At 37.9% G+C, this 18,046-nt stretch overlaps 1 protein-coding gene across 1 annotated transcript in view; it reads left to right on the forward strand.

Annotated features, from left to right (window-relative positions):
• LOC117344919 (multiple epidermal growth factor-like domains protein 6) overlaps positions 1-18,046 on the forward strand; it is a 194,262-nt gene that overhangs the window by 52,476 nt on the left and 123,740 nt on the right. The window contains exon 3 of the mRNA XM_033907803.1: positions 13,315-13,424. Within this exon, the coding sequence (XP_033763694.1) occupies positions 13,315-13,424 (110 nt within the window). The remainder of the gene's footprint in view (positions 1-13,314; positions 13,425-18,046) is intronic.

Below are 18,046 nucleotides of genomic sequence, written 5' to 3' on the forward strand. Positions count from 1 at the left end.
TAATGGACAACTAATCGAGTTTCCTCCCTCGAATGGTCAGGATTAGAATAAATCGTCGCCAACATAATTCATTGTGATAAGGTGTAAAAGATAGAGTTGGAGGAGCCATGGTGTCATAAACGGGTCGTAATTCACTCTACCGTGACGTGTTTTACGACATCAACAATATTGAAAGAGACAAGAGTTAGTACCATATCGAAGTGTACCGAGTGACATCTCTGTCACGCCACCTAGCGAGTTATATTGCAAAATATAAATGAGGAGTCAATGAGAACATACAATCGGACGTCTTCGTGTCTTTCCGGCAGAGTCCGATGAAATACGATTATATTGCGTGTATTCAGGTAATGCCTAACAAGTTCTCCGAAGAGGCAAACTTTCCGGGGACAATTTTTCAACGTGACGGAGTCTGAAGATTTCCTGAACTGGGTACAGTCACCACGGGCGGAATATTCTTACAACTTCACTATTTTACTCAGGGACATTAAGACAAGAACTTCCTGCAGATTGTATCCAATGTATGATTGTATGAGGCAACCAGTATAGTGCTGTCTTAATGGACAAATCAAAGATCAAGAGATAGCAAAAACCTGAGATGATCATTTCAGCTGAGGATTTTTCCGATCCAAATCCCCAACCTTTCCGATCCCTAACATTCTGACGTTTGTTAATTGTCCAAATGACTTGCGATTTCGTGAAGTGTCACTTTCTTGTGTCGAAGGTGTGGCATTTCAGTATGTTTGCACTTCAAGATTAATACATCAGTTGACCTATCTATCATTCTCTTGCTAGAAGAATGTGATCTTATGGTTCGTTTTAAAGGACGAAAATGTTTCAAGAATGTTTGCCCATTATGGGAATGGAAAATTCCAATGGAGCAATCTTAAAACTGTTACATGGACATCAGAGGTTATAGAGACCAAAATACATCATAGGTCCGCTTAAAGTCAAGAAATCCGCCTCCTAAGAAAAGGGACTATATAGGTATATCGGTTGACCCTGGGTCAATATTATTTATATTGTAACCAAATGAAGGCGCCCTCTTACGGGAGATGGGACGGAACAACAAAAGTCTGTCAAAAATATATTTTTTTTATGTCTGGGAACATAAAACATGTCAACTACCATGTAACCTCCAGGAAAGTACAATGTAAATGGCTTGCGGGTGAAAAGAGGTTTTTGTCATTTCGTCTCCAAATAATTAGGAGATAGCGGTACGTAATTAACTGGTTAATTAATTATATCTAATTAAGATCAAGTTATATTGTAGAGATATTAAACAAATTGTTTCGATTCCGTATCATCATGTTATGCCTTAAATACTTCGTTTGTTGTTATCATAGACACATCAGACATAATTAACAAATCTGGTCCAACAGAAAGCCAGAGGCGTAATCCGATATATTAATTTTGTTCTTGCAATAAAAATAATGAAAATTCTGAAAATCATGATCACGTTCACAACGTTTTTTTTTTTTTTTTTTTTTTTTTTACTTAATACTGGTTATTCTTCATTTGTGTGGGCCGCGATGGCCGAGTGGTTAAGGTGTCCCGACACTTTATCACTAGCCCTCCACCTCTGGGTTGCGAGTTCGAAACCTACGTGGGACAGTTGCCAGGTACTGACCGTAGGCCGGTGGTTTTTCTCCTGGTACTCCGGCTTTTCTCCACCTCCAAACCTGGCACGTCCTTAAATGACCCTGGCTGTTAATATGACGTTAAACAAAAACAAACCAAACGAAATCTTTATTTGTGATGCTAGGTTTCTGATAGCTATGCTATTTTCGTCTTACATAAGTACGACCCACCACGGTGAGCCATGTTCGCGGATGGAAACATGTTATAGTACAAGTCTACGTAATATCTCTATTGCGATAAATAAATCTCAATTTTTTTAAAATTTTGTAATCAAAATTCAATAGCGAGATAAATTTATCAGCATTTTCTTCTGATAGTATTATTAAGAAGTGGAAAAAGTCTCGAACATTTTTTTTTGATATTCGACGGTACAACTGTAGATAATGTGAGAATAAATGATGTAATGGATTCCGTCCTTGCACGCTTTCACTTCCACCATCCTCCGTCCCGAAATAACGCTGCTCTGTGTTATCGCAACCGACACTCTTAGATTACTTTTATAAGAAGCGTAAACCATCTTTGTTGTCAATCACAGTCAATGGAATGTTCACTCTCTAACTTTCACGTCTTTATCATCACAGAACACTTCCCATCAACAACTTCTCCCGTCTGTCTTTCAGAAATAAACAAATACATACGGAACACACCTCTGACATAAGGGAGGTGTTTGACATCGTAATATCTAAACTATACAAACTATTTCTTAGAAGTCTTTTCATTTGACTGGTCACTGTATGGTACAGAGTCTCTGGCACGTGCTTGGGATTACTGCCAATGGCCACAGCGCGCGATATTACTACAATAGGGGAGACGTACGTCATTTCGACTTTGAGTTTTTCACAAGTACGTTATCATGGATAGATCATCTATCTTCTCTACCGAGGAAATGATGACATGATACCACAACGGTAAACAATTGTTTGATGTTTCTGAAGGATGAGACAATCGAGTGTTTGGCTCTTATTTTTGAAGATTAAAACATTACGTTCCTTGGTGGACACTTTTTGTTTGTTTTTGTTTAACGTCCTATTAACAACCAGGGTCATTTAAGGACGTGCCAGGTCTTGAAGGTGGAGGAAAGCCGGAGTACACGGAGAAAAACCACCGGCCTACGGTCAGTACCTGGCAATTGCCTGACGTGGGTTTCAAACTCGCAACCCAGAGGTTGAGGGCTAGTGATAAAGTGTCGGGACACCTTAACCACTCCGCCACCGCGGCTCCCTTGATGGACGCCGTTGTAAAATGTCAAAAGATTGTTAAAAAGACATTCGGAGTTTGAAACTGCAGAGCCAAAAATAAATTTAAACTGGACCATACAACTGTTTCGTCCATCTAAATATAGGATTCGTCAGTGATGTTAACGGCCTAATAATAATAAAAATCGAGAGAAATGTCAAAATCTGGATTGGAAGGTGGAAAGCGCCAACAATTCAATATATGTTTTCCGTTATTGAATATATTTTGAGCAAACGCCTTAGACCACAATGATGTCACTGTCTATTCTAACAGAAAAGGTAAATCGTCCCTTGTAAGAAAGGGTTTTGTAGATTGTTCCTAATCAAAGTCTCAAATTTCAACTTACGGAAATGGAATTCGATCATATGTGGAGCAAACATTCCGGACTTTGGTTGTACACAATTAAAATCAACATACGGATCGGAGATAAAATCAGAAAGACTGCACATCTATACAGATAGGATTTTTTTTCTTCGTTGAACTCATTCGAGTCTCAATTACTTCTTTTTTTTAGGATATTTTAGTTGAAAAGATATCGGCAGAACAGCACTATGTCAATCTTAATCACTTGAGCGATTGATTTATAGCTTTTTATATTGACAAGTCTCTACCAAGCGTCTCGGTGACAAACATAAAATGGCGTCACAAACATGCATGTCACTGTTGCAGAAAAATACAAAATTGTACGGAATTTCATAAACGTCAATGCCACGTCTTATTGGTTACAGTCATAGGGACATGGCACGAGATCCCAACCCACGGTCCATTTATGGACTGAGTGTTTGGAATTCATGACAGGTCCCTGAACTTATTGTTTGAAAGTCCTACCAAATACATGTACATGATATACATGTACAGACCGAGTGTTTGGAATTGATGCCAGGTCCCTGTGCTTACTGTTTGGAGCTCATACCAAATGCATGTACATTATATACATGTACAGACCGACTGCTGATAATTCATTCCAAGTCCCTGTGCTCACTGCTGGGATTTAATGCCAAATACATTTACATGATGTACGGACCGAGTGTTGGGAATTACCCCCAAGTCCCTGTGTTTTCTGTTTGGGATTTCATGCCAAATACATTTACATTTTATAAGGACCGAGTGTTGGGAATTTCGTGCTGAATCCCTGTGCTCGCCATTGAGAATTCATACGAAATACTGGGGCTATGATTTTAAAATGCAATTCGCCACAACATTGACAATTCACTAGCAGGATCAAATTACAATTTCGTGAAAACAAACATCAATAAATATCATTTATATAACGTGTCACTTAATAATTCCCAATGAGTTTTTTTTCTAGACAATGAATTAAACTGTTCAAGAAAAAAACACCATGACGTTTGGCGTCGCTGATATTGTGACGAGGTAAACTGATTAACTCTATGACAAGGAATTTTAACTGGTCGGTCGTGTGTAGATATTTTAATATAAACGTAAAAATCTCATATATAACTGTCCACTATACTTGACTTACGATACAGACATTGTTTGTAAACATGCTACCCCAGTGTGGGGTCTTCTTCCATTTTCCTTCAGACTACAGACGAGTATTATGTCCGTCAAGTGTTGTACTGTGAACAGCTTGTAATACTTATGTCACGCTCGCTCTCATTACACCTACATAATCCCGGCGATTAGGAAGTTTAATAATGGACTGTGTATTCTCACATACATCCCAGCTACTTAACTCCATAACGAAGCCATACATATGGGAATCGCTGTACCACTTTATGTACGGCCTCGCCGTGCCAGTTGTATGTCGGATAAGCCCCGCGTTTATGAATACACAGTACTCGGTGTTAATCATTTTAATTAAGGCCCACTAATCCATCTGTAAGGATAAACCTCCGGTATTTCCTAATCTTACTAATATTTTATACAAAAGACATTCACAGCCTGCTTAAACACGTCTCGACATAACTTTATGAATGAAAGTATGGGGCATGAAGCCATTATGCTCTGAGATGTAAAATTGAATTATATATTGATTGGTTAAAGCATCAAACTTGTATGAACCAAAATCGGCAACTCTTAAGCGGTGTGACAATTGAAATACTATCTCCCAATCAACAAATTTATATAAGTTGTATACATGGCGCAGCGGTATAAGCTACGGGTATTTCTGGCTAGGCGATTGGGTGCGTAGATCGTGAGTTCGAGGCCCGGTCAGGGCACGAGTCAAAAAATTGTCTTCCTTCGTCAATTCTGTTACTATGTTATATATATATATACAAATACAGTATTTATCTTTTGTGTTTCTTAACACAATCGTTTAATTATTTTATATCAATTTTAAATGAAACGAAATATTGACGTTCAGAAAACACTTAAAAGTTTAAACGTTGTTAAGAGATGTACCTGAGTGATTTAGCTAAGTTAACGCGTTAAGTACGAAAAGGACAGCACATATTTAACATGCAGTATTTTTTTAACCGAAGGACAATGATCCACTTTGTCCCGCCATGGGTTATAAACTGGGGAGTCTAGACGTGTTCCTATGCTAAAGTCATTTGTAGGTCTAACCCCAAATGACATTCAATTTTTCACTCCGTATAGTGTTCCCCTTTTAATGGCCTCTCGCGACGTTTTCCTGCGTTTGTCTCGAGTTATTAATCTGAAAAAAAAATGAAAAAATAATAATAAAAAAAGATAGAAAATAAAAAATAAATAAAGAAAAAAAAATAGAAAAAAAACCTCAATGACATCTAAATAATAAACCGTAACCCTGACATTCAATTCCGTATTCATCGTTCGGCCATATAAATCAAATAAAGATATGCTATCCCGTTGTATAATACCTTGAGATTGCTTGGTGGTACCGTGATTAAGCTTTGCGGATAGACTTTTGTCCGGGATGTGTGCCGTTACCCTGTACGCCACGTTTAACTATTTTGAACTGTGATACTGATTCAAAGAATACACACATATAGCTCTATATATATCTCTGATTTAATAGATTAAATTGTGGAGTTAACTCCCCTGCTATATTTTAACACCAATACAAGGTATTCATAATGATATCACGTGCAAACTTTTATGTTTTTTACTCAGCATTTTTGGAAACTTAGTTTAAAAACACACGAATTTTATTCGTTCGATCATGATTAGAATGAAATCCCGGAAGTTGAGCTGTGTACACTTCCGGTTCGACATATCTCATATTCAGCTTTAAAAACGATTTTATTTCTTGCATGTTTATACATGTACACTCAGCTGCCGATTATCACATGCCAATTTATCACAGATACGTCCATTCTACTTTTGGAACTAAACACGCCACGTGGTCTGGACCCCATGACGAACGAGATGTGAACCCCTTGTCAGTTTCTTGACACATACATCAATTTCCGTCCCCCACCCACTAGGACCTGCCAAATCAATGTCTCTCGCTCAGGCGCGTGCCCTGATCGACAGGTCACGTGATAATGATAGACGGTCTAAGGCTACGTGACAATATAAGTGACGTCATCGATGGGGACGATATATGTGACATTGCGTTTTAGTTCATTATTTTCGTTCCTACAAACTAAAATTATTTTATATATGCATAAAAACATAAAACCATAAACTAAACCGTCACCAACGGGTATTCGGTTATATTCGTTTTATGACGGAAATACTAAGTACCCGAATGTTTTCCGATTGATGACGGGCATTCCCGAACAGTGTCCGAGTTTTCTTCGTTGTTCTGAAGTAAATTTTAATTATAATGCATCTTAAAAATATATCAAGGACACATACAACAATTTTCAGTGTCGTTGTGTACTACGAATAAATGATCGGCACTGTGTCACTCTATTGATATTTGTGTGCTGAAGTTTAAGCAATGTGGCGCCTCGATTCTTTACCAGGAAAGCCCAAGAATAATAATAATAAAAGCAAAACAAAACAAAAAACATATTAATTTTTGCAAAATATTTATTTTATATCCATACAGTATGAAGATATATCTTTATAACTTACCGATTGGTACACATCACTCATAAAGAACATCCATATGACTTTCATCAGACGGAAACATAAATTCCCGGTGTACTAAAGAACGTAGTAAGTCACATTTGTCTTTACAGTATCCAATATGTGTTCTTTGTCGACGTTGATTGAAAGATACATAGGAAGTCTGGCGTTCCCGGACTTTCAAGTATCCGACGTGGCGGAAGTCCATGAGAACATATGGAGACAGTGAAGCTGCTCGTGAGCGCATTAAATGCTGCCTATTAGCCGATGTTTATGAACCCATTGTTTGGAGCTGCATCAGGGAATGATTGACATTGCGCGTTCAGATACAGTACATAATGTGGTGCTGTTCATGGCAGTTGCTGCAAATCATACTTATTTCGCGAGAAAAATATTTTCATGATGTACTTATTCTGTGATTTGAACATGTTTGATAGTATTTTGAACTTTTGCTTTCATTAGAATTTACTTAACAGGGTATAGATCCAACTACATGTGTACATACGAAAAGGCATTGTTTTGCGTTGACAAAGGATATAAAAACGTTTGAAAATTACCATGAAAAGGGAAAAATATTAGAAAATGTCAGATGAATAATTCATTTTTTATCAAAAATTGCAGAATACACACGCTTTGGCGCCCTACCTAAGATTTTGAATCTATATCTATGGCATCCATAGTGACGTCATTCAATTAACATTTTGCATATCATTTGAGTTTGAACTGAAGGGCATGGTAGTCATGCAGTGATAGGTGTAACACGTAATCCAGGTCATAAAACACATTGGTCACCATTTGTCAGAAACAGTATATGGACTTAGGAATCGGTTCTGCTTCCGGTATCAGATTGCAACATAGCAAGATGATACGTGCAAAATTAGCATTGCAATCAATCACCTGTATAAAGTTTTTTTTTAAATTTGTAACTTCAACTGTGAAAAATAAACAAAAATTACACCAGAAAAATCCTAAAAACAATAATATGGAACTGAGGTTGGATATAAAAGGGTTTGATTTTTCGCATCATAAAAGTTGTGAAAATATAAATAAAAGCAACACCGATTGCGGATTTATGAATAATTAATCCATTAAACTAAGAATGCCTCGAGCCAAACATACATTGTTGTCTAAAGTACAGGAGGCCTAACCCCTGCGCTGTGAGTTATGAGGATTGTCTTGGCGACCCATCGTCTTTGTGCAGTGCTACCGGCCCGGGGGGTCGGGCCGTTGTCGATTCGATCGGGGAGACACGATATATATTATTCTTATAAAAGGATAGTACACTTGTAATGTTAATATTGTCTGTCTTTGCAAACAGCCGCTCATCAACAACCGTTTTTGTTACGGATAATAAACAAGAGACATTATACAGTAGCAGAAATAGAGATTCTATGACGTCACTATCACAAACGATTATCTGACAATTCATAGAGTTGTCTCCCGTTTTTATGTCACCACCATTTTCTCTTTTTCTCTCACAGAGTTGCAAGATATATCACTGTTTGAAATTTTACTGCGAATCCATCATTATATACATAATCTAAATCATTTAAAAATGAAAACATGACGTGAGATCACTTCTCAAATAGAAACGGTGACGTCATCAGATTCTAGCAATGACGTCATATACGGATTTAAAACATTCAGAACAACCAGTTTACATATATATATATAACATTAATTGTTGCATTTTTTACACGGATAACTGGAAAGTTAGGGAAGCTATTGGCGTATTTGTGTTGCTTGAGGTAAGGTCTTTGGCATGTCTCATACAATAGTTTTCGTCACCGTCGCCGTCGCCGTCGCCATCGTCGTCGTCGTTGTCGTCGTCATCGTCGTCATCGAACGGGCAGACATGTGACTGTATAGGAGTATAGGTACATTTACACCAGGATGTGCCAAATCTATAGTACATTTGGAAGTACACGCACGGGGACGAGAGCTTGTAATACAACTTTCATTTTGTGTCCGTTAAATTCACAACATTTCCACGTGCAATCTGGCGCGCGGGCACGTAGCACAGACATACGTGTTTATTTTGAGACGCACATTTCAAAATATCGTTGTTTTTTATCTGCCGGTAATTGACTTAGCGCATATCTCTGGCGGTTTGTTTACTACCGGAGGTAAACAAGTATGATTGTTTTATTTTCCGCGTGTCCTTGACCGCACGGTCGTATTACATAGGCAGATCCCGTCGGTTGGAGTATCGCCCATTTTATATAAGAATACTGTATACATGCTATTATATGTGAGATGGATATTATCAGATACTTCTGTAGGGATGTTCACTGATCTCAAACCTTGGGGTAAGATTTTAAATTGCCAAACGCTCGTGGCAAGATTTGTGTTCGTCAACTTTGAATATCTTCAGCTGATTGAAATCTCATCCTCATTGGATAAAAAAATTCTATAGAATGATCGACAGATTCTTTCATCAAAGTAACACATACATGTATTAAATACGCGTAATCGCTTGATTGCAATACATTCTCGAGTTGAAATGCACAGGTACTTTTCGCCGTATTTAAACACGGTTTGTTTTCGCTGTAACATATCAAAGTTATAACACGCGAAGGACGAAACATACCACTGGACGGATTTTATTATCCGGAACGCACCAGCACGAAGTCATTTTAACATGTCACCCTTTCTATGTCAAAGCAGACTCATTGAATCCATTATGCAATAAGTAATAGCATTTCTCGTGATTTAAAAATAAATAAATAAATAAAAATGGCATGTACTTTAAAATTTCGAAATACAAACCATATTGTAAAAGTAAATACGGGTCACATTGCCCTTGTACTCCAATTTTGTATGCTTAATTTTGCTTTACGTTGAAATCCAACATGGCAGAAAATAACTAGAGAATGTCACGCACGTTCTCCGGAAGTTACAATTGAAATTACTCCGCGGGGTAATTAGGTCTTTGTTAGGTTTAACCCTAGTCATTATGGGCACCTGTCTCCCCTATAGTGACACTTGTTACCTATTTTCACCTGTAATTTCTAACGAGGTGGATTGTTGTTAGAAAAATTGTATGTTACTATACCACGAACCTCTCAAAGGGTTTTCCCACGACAAGGATTTGACTAGATTATGTAAGATTCTATAGCCGCTAGAATGATAGAATATTCCTTTTAAGTTTTAAAGGTCGCTTTATCGAATTCGGAAACTGTTGTGGATAGTTGTCTTATTTTAAAGATAGATTGAGCCAGTTTTAAATAAACTTCATCCACTATATTCTCGTCCTTCTCCCATGACCCTAACCTCAAAGTATTACATTCTCAATTTACCACCAACCAGAGACGTGTATATCACACGTCTCTGCACCCCCCCCCCCCCCCCCCCATCCCCACCCCCATCCCCACCCCACCCACTCACATCCATCTTCCCTTTTCTCCCAATAACTACTTATTCCCGTGCGATTATCGCTTGTTGTCTCATACTGACTCATATCATATATTCACTCCATGGTCCACGCCCTAACTCCAAATTCGTGTCGTATGCTCCCCCTTCCGCTCCTCACCATTTCTCTGTTTCTCGTATCCTCACTCCGTTCGTGTCACATGACCTCGTCCTTCCTCTGTTTCTCGTATCCTCACTCCCGTTCGTGTCACATGACCTCGTCCTTCCTCTGTTTCTCGTATCCTCACTCCCGTTCGTGTCTCGAGTTCTTCTTGTATGCATTTTTATTATGACGTCACAATTAAACATCAACTGTTCCGTAACTTTGACTACGATGTTAGTTCCTTATTTTATTATTTCCGAGTTAGTTCCGTATTTTAGTATGTTCCGTCGTTCCGTCATTCCGTCGTTCCGTCATTCCGTCGTTCCGTGTTTTAGTAGTAACCCATCGCTTTATTCCACCCGCACACCCCATCCCCCACCCCTCACCCCTAGCCCCACGCCATCCCCGCTTCTTGCATACGCGCTTGCTCTGTCGTTGCTTCATGCAGTATACCCCTGGTCAGATCATCCGTGGTGTCTTGTTCCGTTTTGGCCCCCGCTCCATCCTCACTTTCTCCCCGTATCATAACCCCACCTCAACCCTTTCGTGTCTCATATCTTCGCTCTTCCTTTGTATATGGAAGTGTCATTATTCCCCCTTTCGTGCCTCATATATTCGCTCTTCATTTGTATATGAAAGTGTCCTTATTCCCCCCCCCTTCGTGTCTCATATCCACACGAACAGTCTCATTATTGGATATCAAACCATCGTGTTTAATGACACGTGACACTAAATTGTCTCGCGTGAACACGAATACGGGTGTTAGAGAACTAACAATCTAATAACTGCACGTGTCGTGTGATCCTTTCCTAGATACCAGCAGAGAATCAAACAGACGGACAGATTTGTCACCAATTAAATAAACATTTAGGTCACGAGAGGTGTACGTGAGTTTGAATTCTAACCGGACTCCACGGCTCATTAGTGAAAGCTGACAAAGAAACGTGTCAGTTCAGTTCATTAGTGGTCTTAAAAAATGTCGTGTCTTCATCAGTTTTATATGTTAGAGGAAATATATGCCATCCCGAGAATATCAAACGAATGTATACCGGCAAGGTCGGCCATTGAATCAAAAAGAAAAAAGAAGCAAAGAAAGTCGAATTTCTCGATTATAGTACAACCCTCTCGTTGTAGACAGCGAGTAAAAGCACAACTTTATTATGGCGATGTCATTGAACAAAATATCGAATAAAAACTAATATGAAACTCGGATATGTCGACATCATTCCGCTCAAACACTGGTTTGTCCATGACATTGAATAAAAGTCTATGGTGAAGATTTATTAGACTAACTTCTATATGTCGACAGCATTGAATAAATTAGATCATCGATATGTCGAATTTATCATTAACTCGAGCATAACAAGTTTGATTGGGTAATGGGGGCTATCATGATAAACTAGCTTATTGTATAATTAAATAAAACTCGTAAGGTTACTAAAAGGTAAACTCAATTGTACTTTATTAAACTGTGCTGGGTTTTTTTTTTTTTTTTTTTTATCGAACTGAGAACAACACTGGAACATTTTTTGGAGAATTTTTTGTTTGCGATAAAAAGTATTCAAAATGTAGGCACATACATGTATACCTTTTTTCTCTTCATTTGTTCTTTTCCTTAAATGTAAATTAAATTTTCTTGTACTTGTCTAACCCAGTTCTTTCTGTATATAGCTTAGCTTCTTTAGTGTTACTTATAATAAGAATATAGAGTTTGGGGCATAATTCATAATTTAATACATACATCACGCCATCGCGGGAAAGAGACGTCCCTTTCGGCTCTAGCAGATTGGTTTCTTGAGAAATTCCGTGTTACTTACTAGTACATACTCAGCACAGATTATATATTGTACAAATCACGACATTTTACACCAGTTTAGTAATAATTTTATTAGTTAAATCTAAAATAATTTGCTGCTGAGTACCAAGATATCGCGTTGCACTAGTAGTAACCGTCGAGTGCTCAAGGAGGAAGGTCAAGGGTCATAGAGCTCGGCGGCAAACTTTCAAAAAATATCGTTGTGTGAGCCAACGTTAATTCCATATCGTTTTATCGGCATGAAAAATTTGTCTCGGCAGTGGTGATAATTGATTCATTTTACATCTAGCATGTCACCATACACTCAGCATAGCGAGTCATTAAGCCGAACTTAATTTAATTTTAAATTCAATTCTACTTTATTTCGAAGATAAGGGGAGATAACAGCGTCGACAACCCAGTAGGATATGGCTGTGGACTGATCTTAAAGAACATGCCTCAGCGATATGTAAACATATCACATGTACATTTATCTTATTAATACATAAGTCACATGTTAATTTCCGAGATCCTGATTGGATAACTGCATGGGGTGAGAATATTTTCAACTCTCTATACTATTTCTGTGACACCCTTTTTCCTGTGCGAGGGCACTTGAGTACACGTGCGTGCTTTATATGATTGCACTGGCATATTACGTCACTGCTTCGACATAAGCAAGCATGTACTTCGAACACCGCAAACGTCAATCGGAACACCTACAAAGTAGCCTCCGTCTGCGGACGTAGAACTAGTTTCGTAGAAAATGACGAGGGGTTCCGACTGCGCAAACGTGCCAATCGGAACACCTTGCCTCCGTCTGCGAACATAGGAATCGGAACCCCTCATTTTCATCGCAACTAGTCGTATGTTCGCAGACGGAGGCTTTTACGAACGAAGGACTTGTTTCGAAGAAAATGGCGAGGGGTTCCGATTGCAAACGGGCCTCTTGCAATCCGAGGAGTTCCGATTGTAAAACCTTTCGAACGTGTATAGCCCATGGATCCGATATGGATTTATATCCAGTGACATACATGTATATACGTTTCTGTTACATGAATTAAAAAACAACACAAATTTCAATAAAATTTTCGATGTTTTGTTATTTAGGTGAATACATGATATATTGAACAAATACTGAACAATGTTTTTGTTTATTTTTCAGAACATATTATTACAACACATATCGGGAACGCTTTCAGCCAAGTTATACAACCAAATACAAATGTTGTCACGGTTGGCAGGAAAGATCTGGATCAAACGGATGCATGTTCAGTGAGTATAGCGACACCTAGCGTATTTCATAGTCAAAACGCCAAGGGCGATAATTAGAGCAGCGCACTCGGTGAAGGTTCAGTAGGGTAGAAATGAATGCACTTTTTATCTAAATTCTGCTGTCGTGAGAAAATGACATAGTCACGTTTTAACAGTTTGCCTGGTGCTCTTGAGTTGATATAAGATTAGGAGAAGTTCAAAAGGTATTTTGGAGATAATTGAGAAAACAATTTCAACAACAAGTCATCGTGGAATACAACTCACTCTCAACTCTCATATGTGTTTTTCGTTATCAAAGGAAGACTCCGGAGAAACCGGAAGTTGTTTCCAACAACTGAATCATCAAATATTGGACAAGTAGCAATACAAGTTCATTAAACCTTATCTCTTGTAATTATGTTCTGATTTAGGCAATAGTATTCTCTTTACAGCGACGACAATATATACAGTACATATACTTATTGTCAAAACTCCCACATTCCTTTCAGCAGAGACCTATATATAACTAGCATAGGTCTCAGTTTCCAGTATGTTAATTAAAGTAATCCTCATGAAATATTATAATTGGTATTACACTCGCTATATTGTAACAAACATCAAATAAATATACCCTTTAATATGTATTTAAGATATCAACTTACACCCAATTACCCCCCCCCCCCCCCCCCCCCCCATGCTATTATAAGTAGTGAGTTTAGGTTATGAATTTCTAAATTGTCTTAAAATAGTGCTTATCATAACATATGCTCACGAGGAAATGTTTTTGATGTGGATATCGGTGCTAATTGTTCGGCAAAGGGGCCGCGGTTGCCGAGTGGTTAAGGTGTCACGACACGTTATCACTAGCCCTCCACCTCTGGGTTGCGAGTTCGAAACCTACGTGGAACAGTTGCCAGGTACTGACCGTAGGCCGGGGTTTTTTCTCCGGGTACTCCGGCTTTACTCCACCTCCAAACCCTGGCACGTCCTTAAATGACCCTGGTTGTTAATAGAAATTTAAACAAAATAAACCAAACCAAACTAATTCTTTGCGGATTTATGATAGTAAAAATTAGAATCTTTGAATACTGGATTTCAAATTCAAATTATTTTGCTTGAGAATTTGCACTGTCTGTCATATATACATTGTTTAGTTACTTACTCAATATCCCCTCGCCCAATATACCTTACCCCGCCCCAATCCTCATGCCTGCTCCCTCCTACATCACACCTTGCCCTTACACGTAGCCATAATAGACACACAATGACATTTTCTACCACACTAAGACATTGGCCCAGTATCCCGGTCATGTACTCCAAAGGGGACACGTGGTTAATGTGTTTAGGTTTTCCCCTCCTCACCTGAATTTAATCAATGATGACCCGAATGATCTGTCTACCCCGACCACGCCTCTTCCGGTGTGTACGCTCTCTACAATCTATGAATTATTAAACGTACGCCCTGTATCTTTTTTATGTTAAATTGGTGATCTCAATTGAAAGGAGATAGGTTTTGTAACAGTTCAGGTGAGGAATACAAAATCGTCTATCATAATTTACCTGGTGGAATGTACATGGTTTAGTCCTTATCGTGCTTGATACAGGATATGTCCTTGTTGATAGGAGAATTCGCGGCGAAAACTGTAATGCCTGGTGACTCTTTTTTTACAACCAGTGTCTGTCTCAATTTCCGCATGTCGAAACTACCACCGTAAAATTAAATGTTTTATAAAACAAAGTCGATGAAATTTCTGAATAAACGTTATTGTTTAAGTTGTGTGAAGGGTATTTTAAGGTTTCACAATCGATGTGATATGAAAAAATACATAAACAGTCTTTCAGGAAAGAATAGTCTTTTGTAATGGGAAAAATATTGCATGATAAAATGATGATAGTGATTTGGACCTCCATGTTCACAAGTTGTTTCCCTACGTTAATGCGGCTCGAATTCAAACAGTTTGGTAAATCATGTTTCCTGTTCTATCTCCTTTCCTACATATTCTATAAGAAAAATCAGTTGAAGAAATGCATGCACAAGAGATAGCATGACGTACCCGGAATGCATTGCGATTACAGAGCCTCCTACTTCCGGTATTTAATAACGATTCCAGAAACCATATGCAAAATCTACGAACTGGTCACAGTGTTCTGGCATACAGGCATTTCCATATACAGAAATTGTTTCATTAATTAAAATATGTACTAATTTAGGAAGTTACTATAGGGGTCTGGATAGTTACTGAATTTCCGGACTCTACGTGACTTCCGGATTCAGAAATTATAATAACCGGAAAGTCATGCTTAATATCACGGACAAAACCAAGAATACAATTTGAAACAATGCAGACGGAACATTTGTTTTCTGGAATTCTGTGAAATGTGATTAGTTATTAAATAGTAACGGATTGATACTTTAACACAATAAAAACATATGTATTCATTAAGTGTATTTGTATATTGGCCTTGACCTCATGAACTTATAGGCCGACTGACGTGTTTCTGTCCCTTGGAACTTAGAGATCTACTTACATATTTTACCCGCAGAGTGCTCTTATTAAAAAAACTCAACTGTCTTTCAAGATAAATTCATCCGTTGGAGGACAAAGTTATTCCTAGTGTTTGGATTCCGTCAAATGCACATTCTAAAATCAGATTAAGATAGTAATATATAACTAACCTAAAGCAGTGTAAATTGCCTAAAGGGCCAGTTTTGTTGTTGTTTTATTCTTGAGATGATAAATTATGTTTGTGGACATTGCCAGTATGCATAAATATCGTGTAAACACCGAAGAAAGTCACTTTAAAATGACTACTTTATAATGTCCAGTGAGAATGATTAAATCTTTGTAAGAAAAATCAGATATCAGTTTTTATGTATTTTGTTTATTTTTGGTCAGAACAACATCAACACTATATACACATAGATTAATGTGTCAGCTTGTTGACAGCGACGTGAACTTTAACAAAAAGAATGAGAATATGTTTCAAAACGACCAAAAACTTAGCGAGACTGATGGATAGGGCTGCCTGATAAAGTTCACCCAAGGAAAATAAGATTGTGTTTTCGGACGGGGTAAAACTTCAAAGATAAATCAGAGGTAGATTCAGCCATGACATTAAAGCTTTCATTCCCAACTCTGCTGAGCCAGCGTAAATTCTAAACTGAATAACAAATTCGTCGTCGGAAGTCTTTTCATACTTTTTACTACATAAAATGTTGAATATGGGATAATGTGTTAGGCCTAGCGTGACTTTACCTGTTAAAGGACCTGCATGTAATGAGAATATGCAATATGATAGGGTGTATGTATATGAAAATGGTCTACTTGTGTATTCCATAGAGCTTTAACTGGCAATTGTATTTCCTGTGGATCGTTCCATGTCGGGTACAGCCGGGAATTTTTATGGGATTTTTCCTAGGATGACCTTAAAATATCGTAGTTATCTATGAAATAGGATACAAATCATGTAAATTTTCCACGTAGATTATTTATAAAAATACATATTTGCTTCTAACACCAAATCAGTGTTAAGTAAGATAAAACTTGTCTTTGAAACGACCTCGTCATGTAATTTTATACGTTAATATATATCGTATATATTTATCAGACCAGAAATTTTACTCAAACGTCTGTGTCTAGGAAGATGTACTTTGTGTCTTTGGTAATGAACTTTTGAGGGTTTAAATATATACATTCATAAATCTTTGATTATATCAAAATGTGCATGTCGACAGACACTGACGATCTCAATTTGAATCACGCGTGGCGATGGGAACCAGAGTGGCACAAGAAAAGTCTGTGAGCCCCTCGGGGTTCAGTTATCAATATTGATACCGTGCCGGAATTTGCCGAAATTTGTCGACAATGTGTTTTGATTTTGTTTTCATTCAGGATAGCATCCTGTAGAAACCAAAACTCTCCTATGATGATGCACGTGCATGTATATTTTTTTTCATTTCAAATTGACACTCAACTTAAAACGCGACGACAACTTTCCCTTATCTTCCGCTAGATACGCAATTTGGGTTTGCCGCCATTTCATATTGGTCGTTGTAGCGCTTTGCAGTCTGCTTCAAAATGCATTACGATATAGTTTTTACACAAACATTCAAGAGACTTAGATTATTCGAGAGCTGTTGCACACAAAATAATGTTATTATAATAAACTTTTTAATTAAATGACTGCGAACATTAAGTTTAAATCTGAAAGGATCTTTCCATAAAAAGTGCATGGACTCTTTGACTCTCGTTGCGAACATTTACACTATACCGAATTACATTCCGCCAGCGGTGAACACCTCCATATAAGCTTCAAAGAATCTTATGTTCTAACTAAAACACAATGAAATATAGATGAAAGTTCAATCAAACAAGATTTTGTAGGATTTAACGCCTTTTTATTCTTAAAAATATTTGACCGAAACCTTACTTTAAGCCCGTCAGAGATTTTCCTCGTCTTAATAGCCAATCGGGCCCGACATGGCTTCGTCCGATATTAGGTGTTACCGTCGGAGAGGTTTGTAATATTACAGTAAATTACAGTCGTAATGCTTTGAGGAGATTTAACCTCTAATTAATTCCGTTTTCTGTCAGACTTCCCTCACCTTATTTAACTCCCCCCAGTGCTTTATTACAGACCAC

This window comes from Pecten maximus, chromosome 16, assembly GCF_902652985.1.
Source record: "Pecten maximus chromosome 16, xPecMax1.1, whole genome shotgun sequence".
Taxonomy (NCBI): domain Eukaryota; kingdom Metazoa; phylum Mollusca; class Bivalvia; order Pectinida; family Pectinidae; genus Pecten; species Pecten maximus.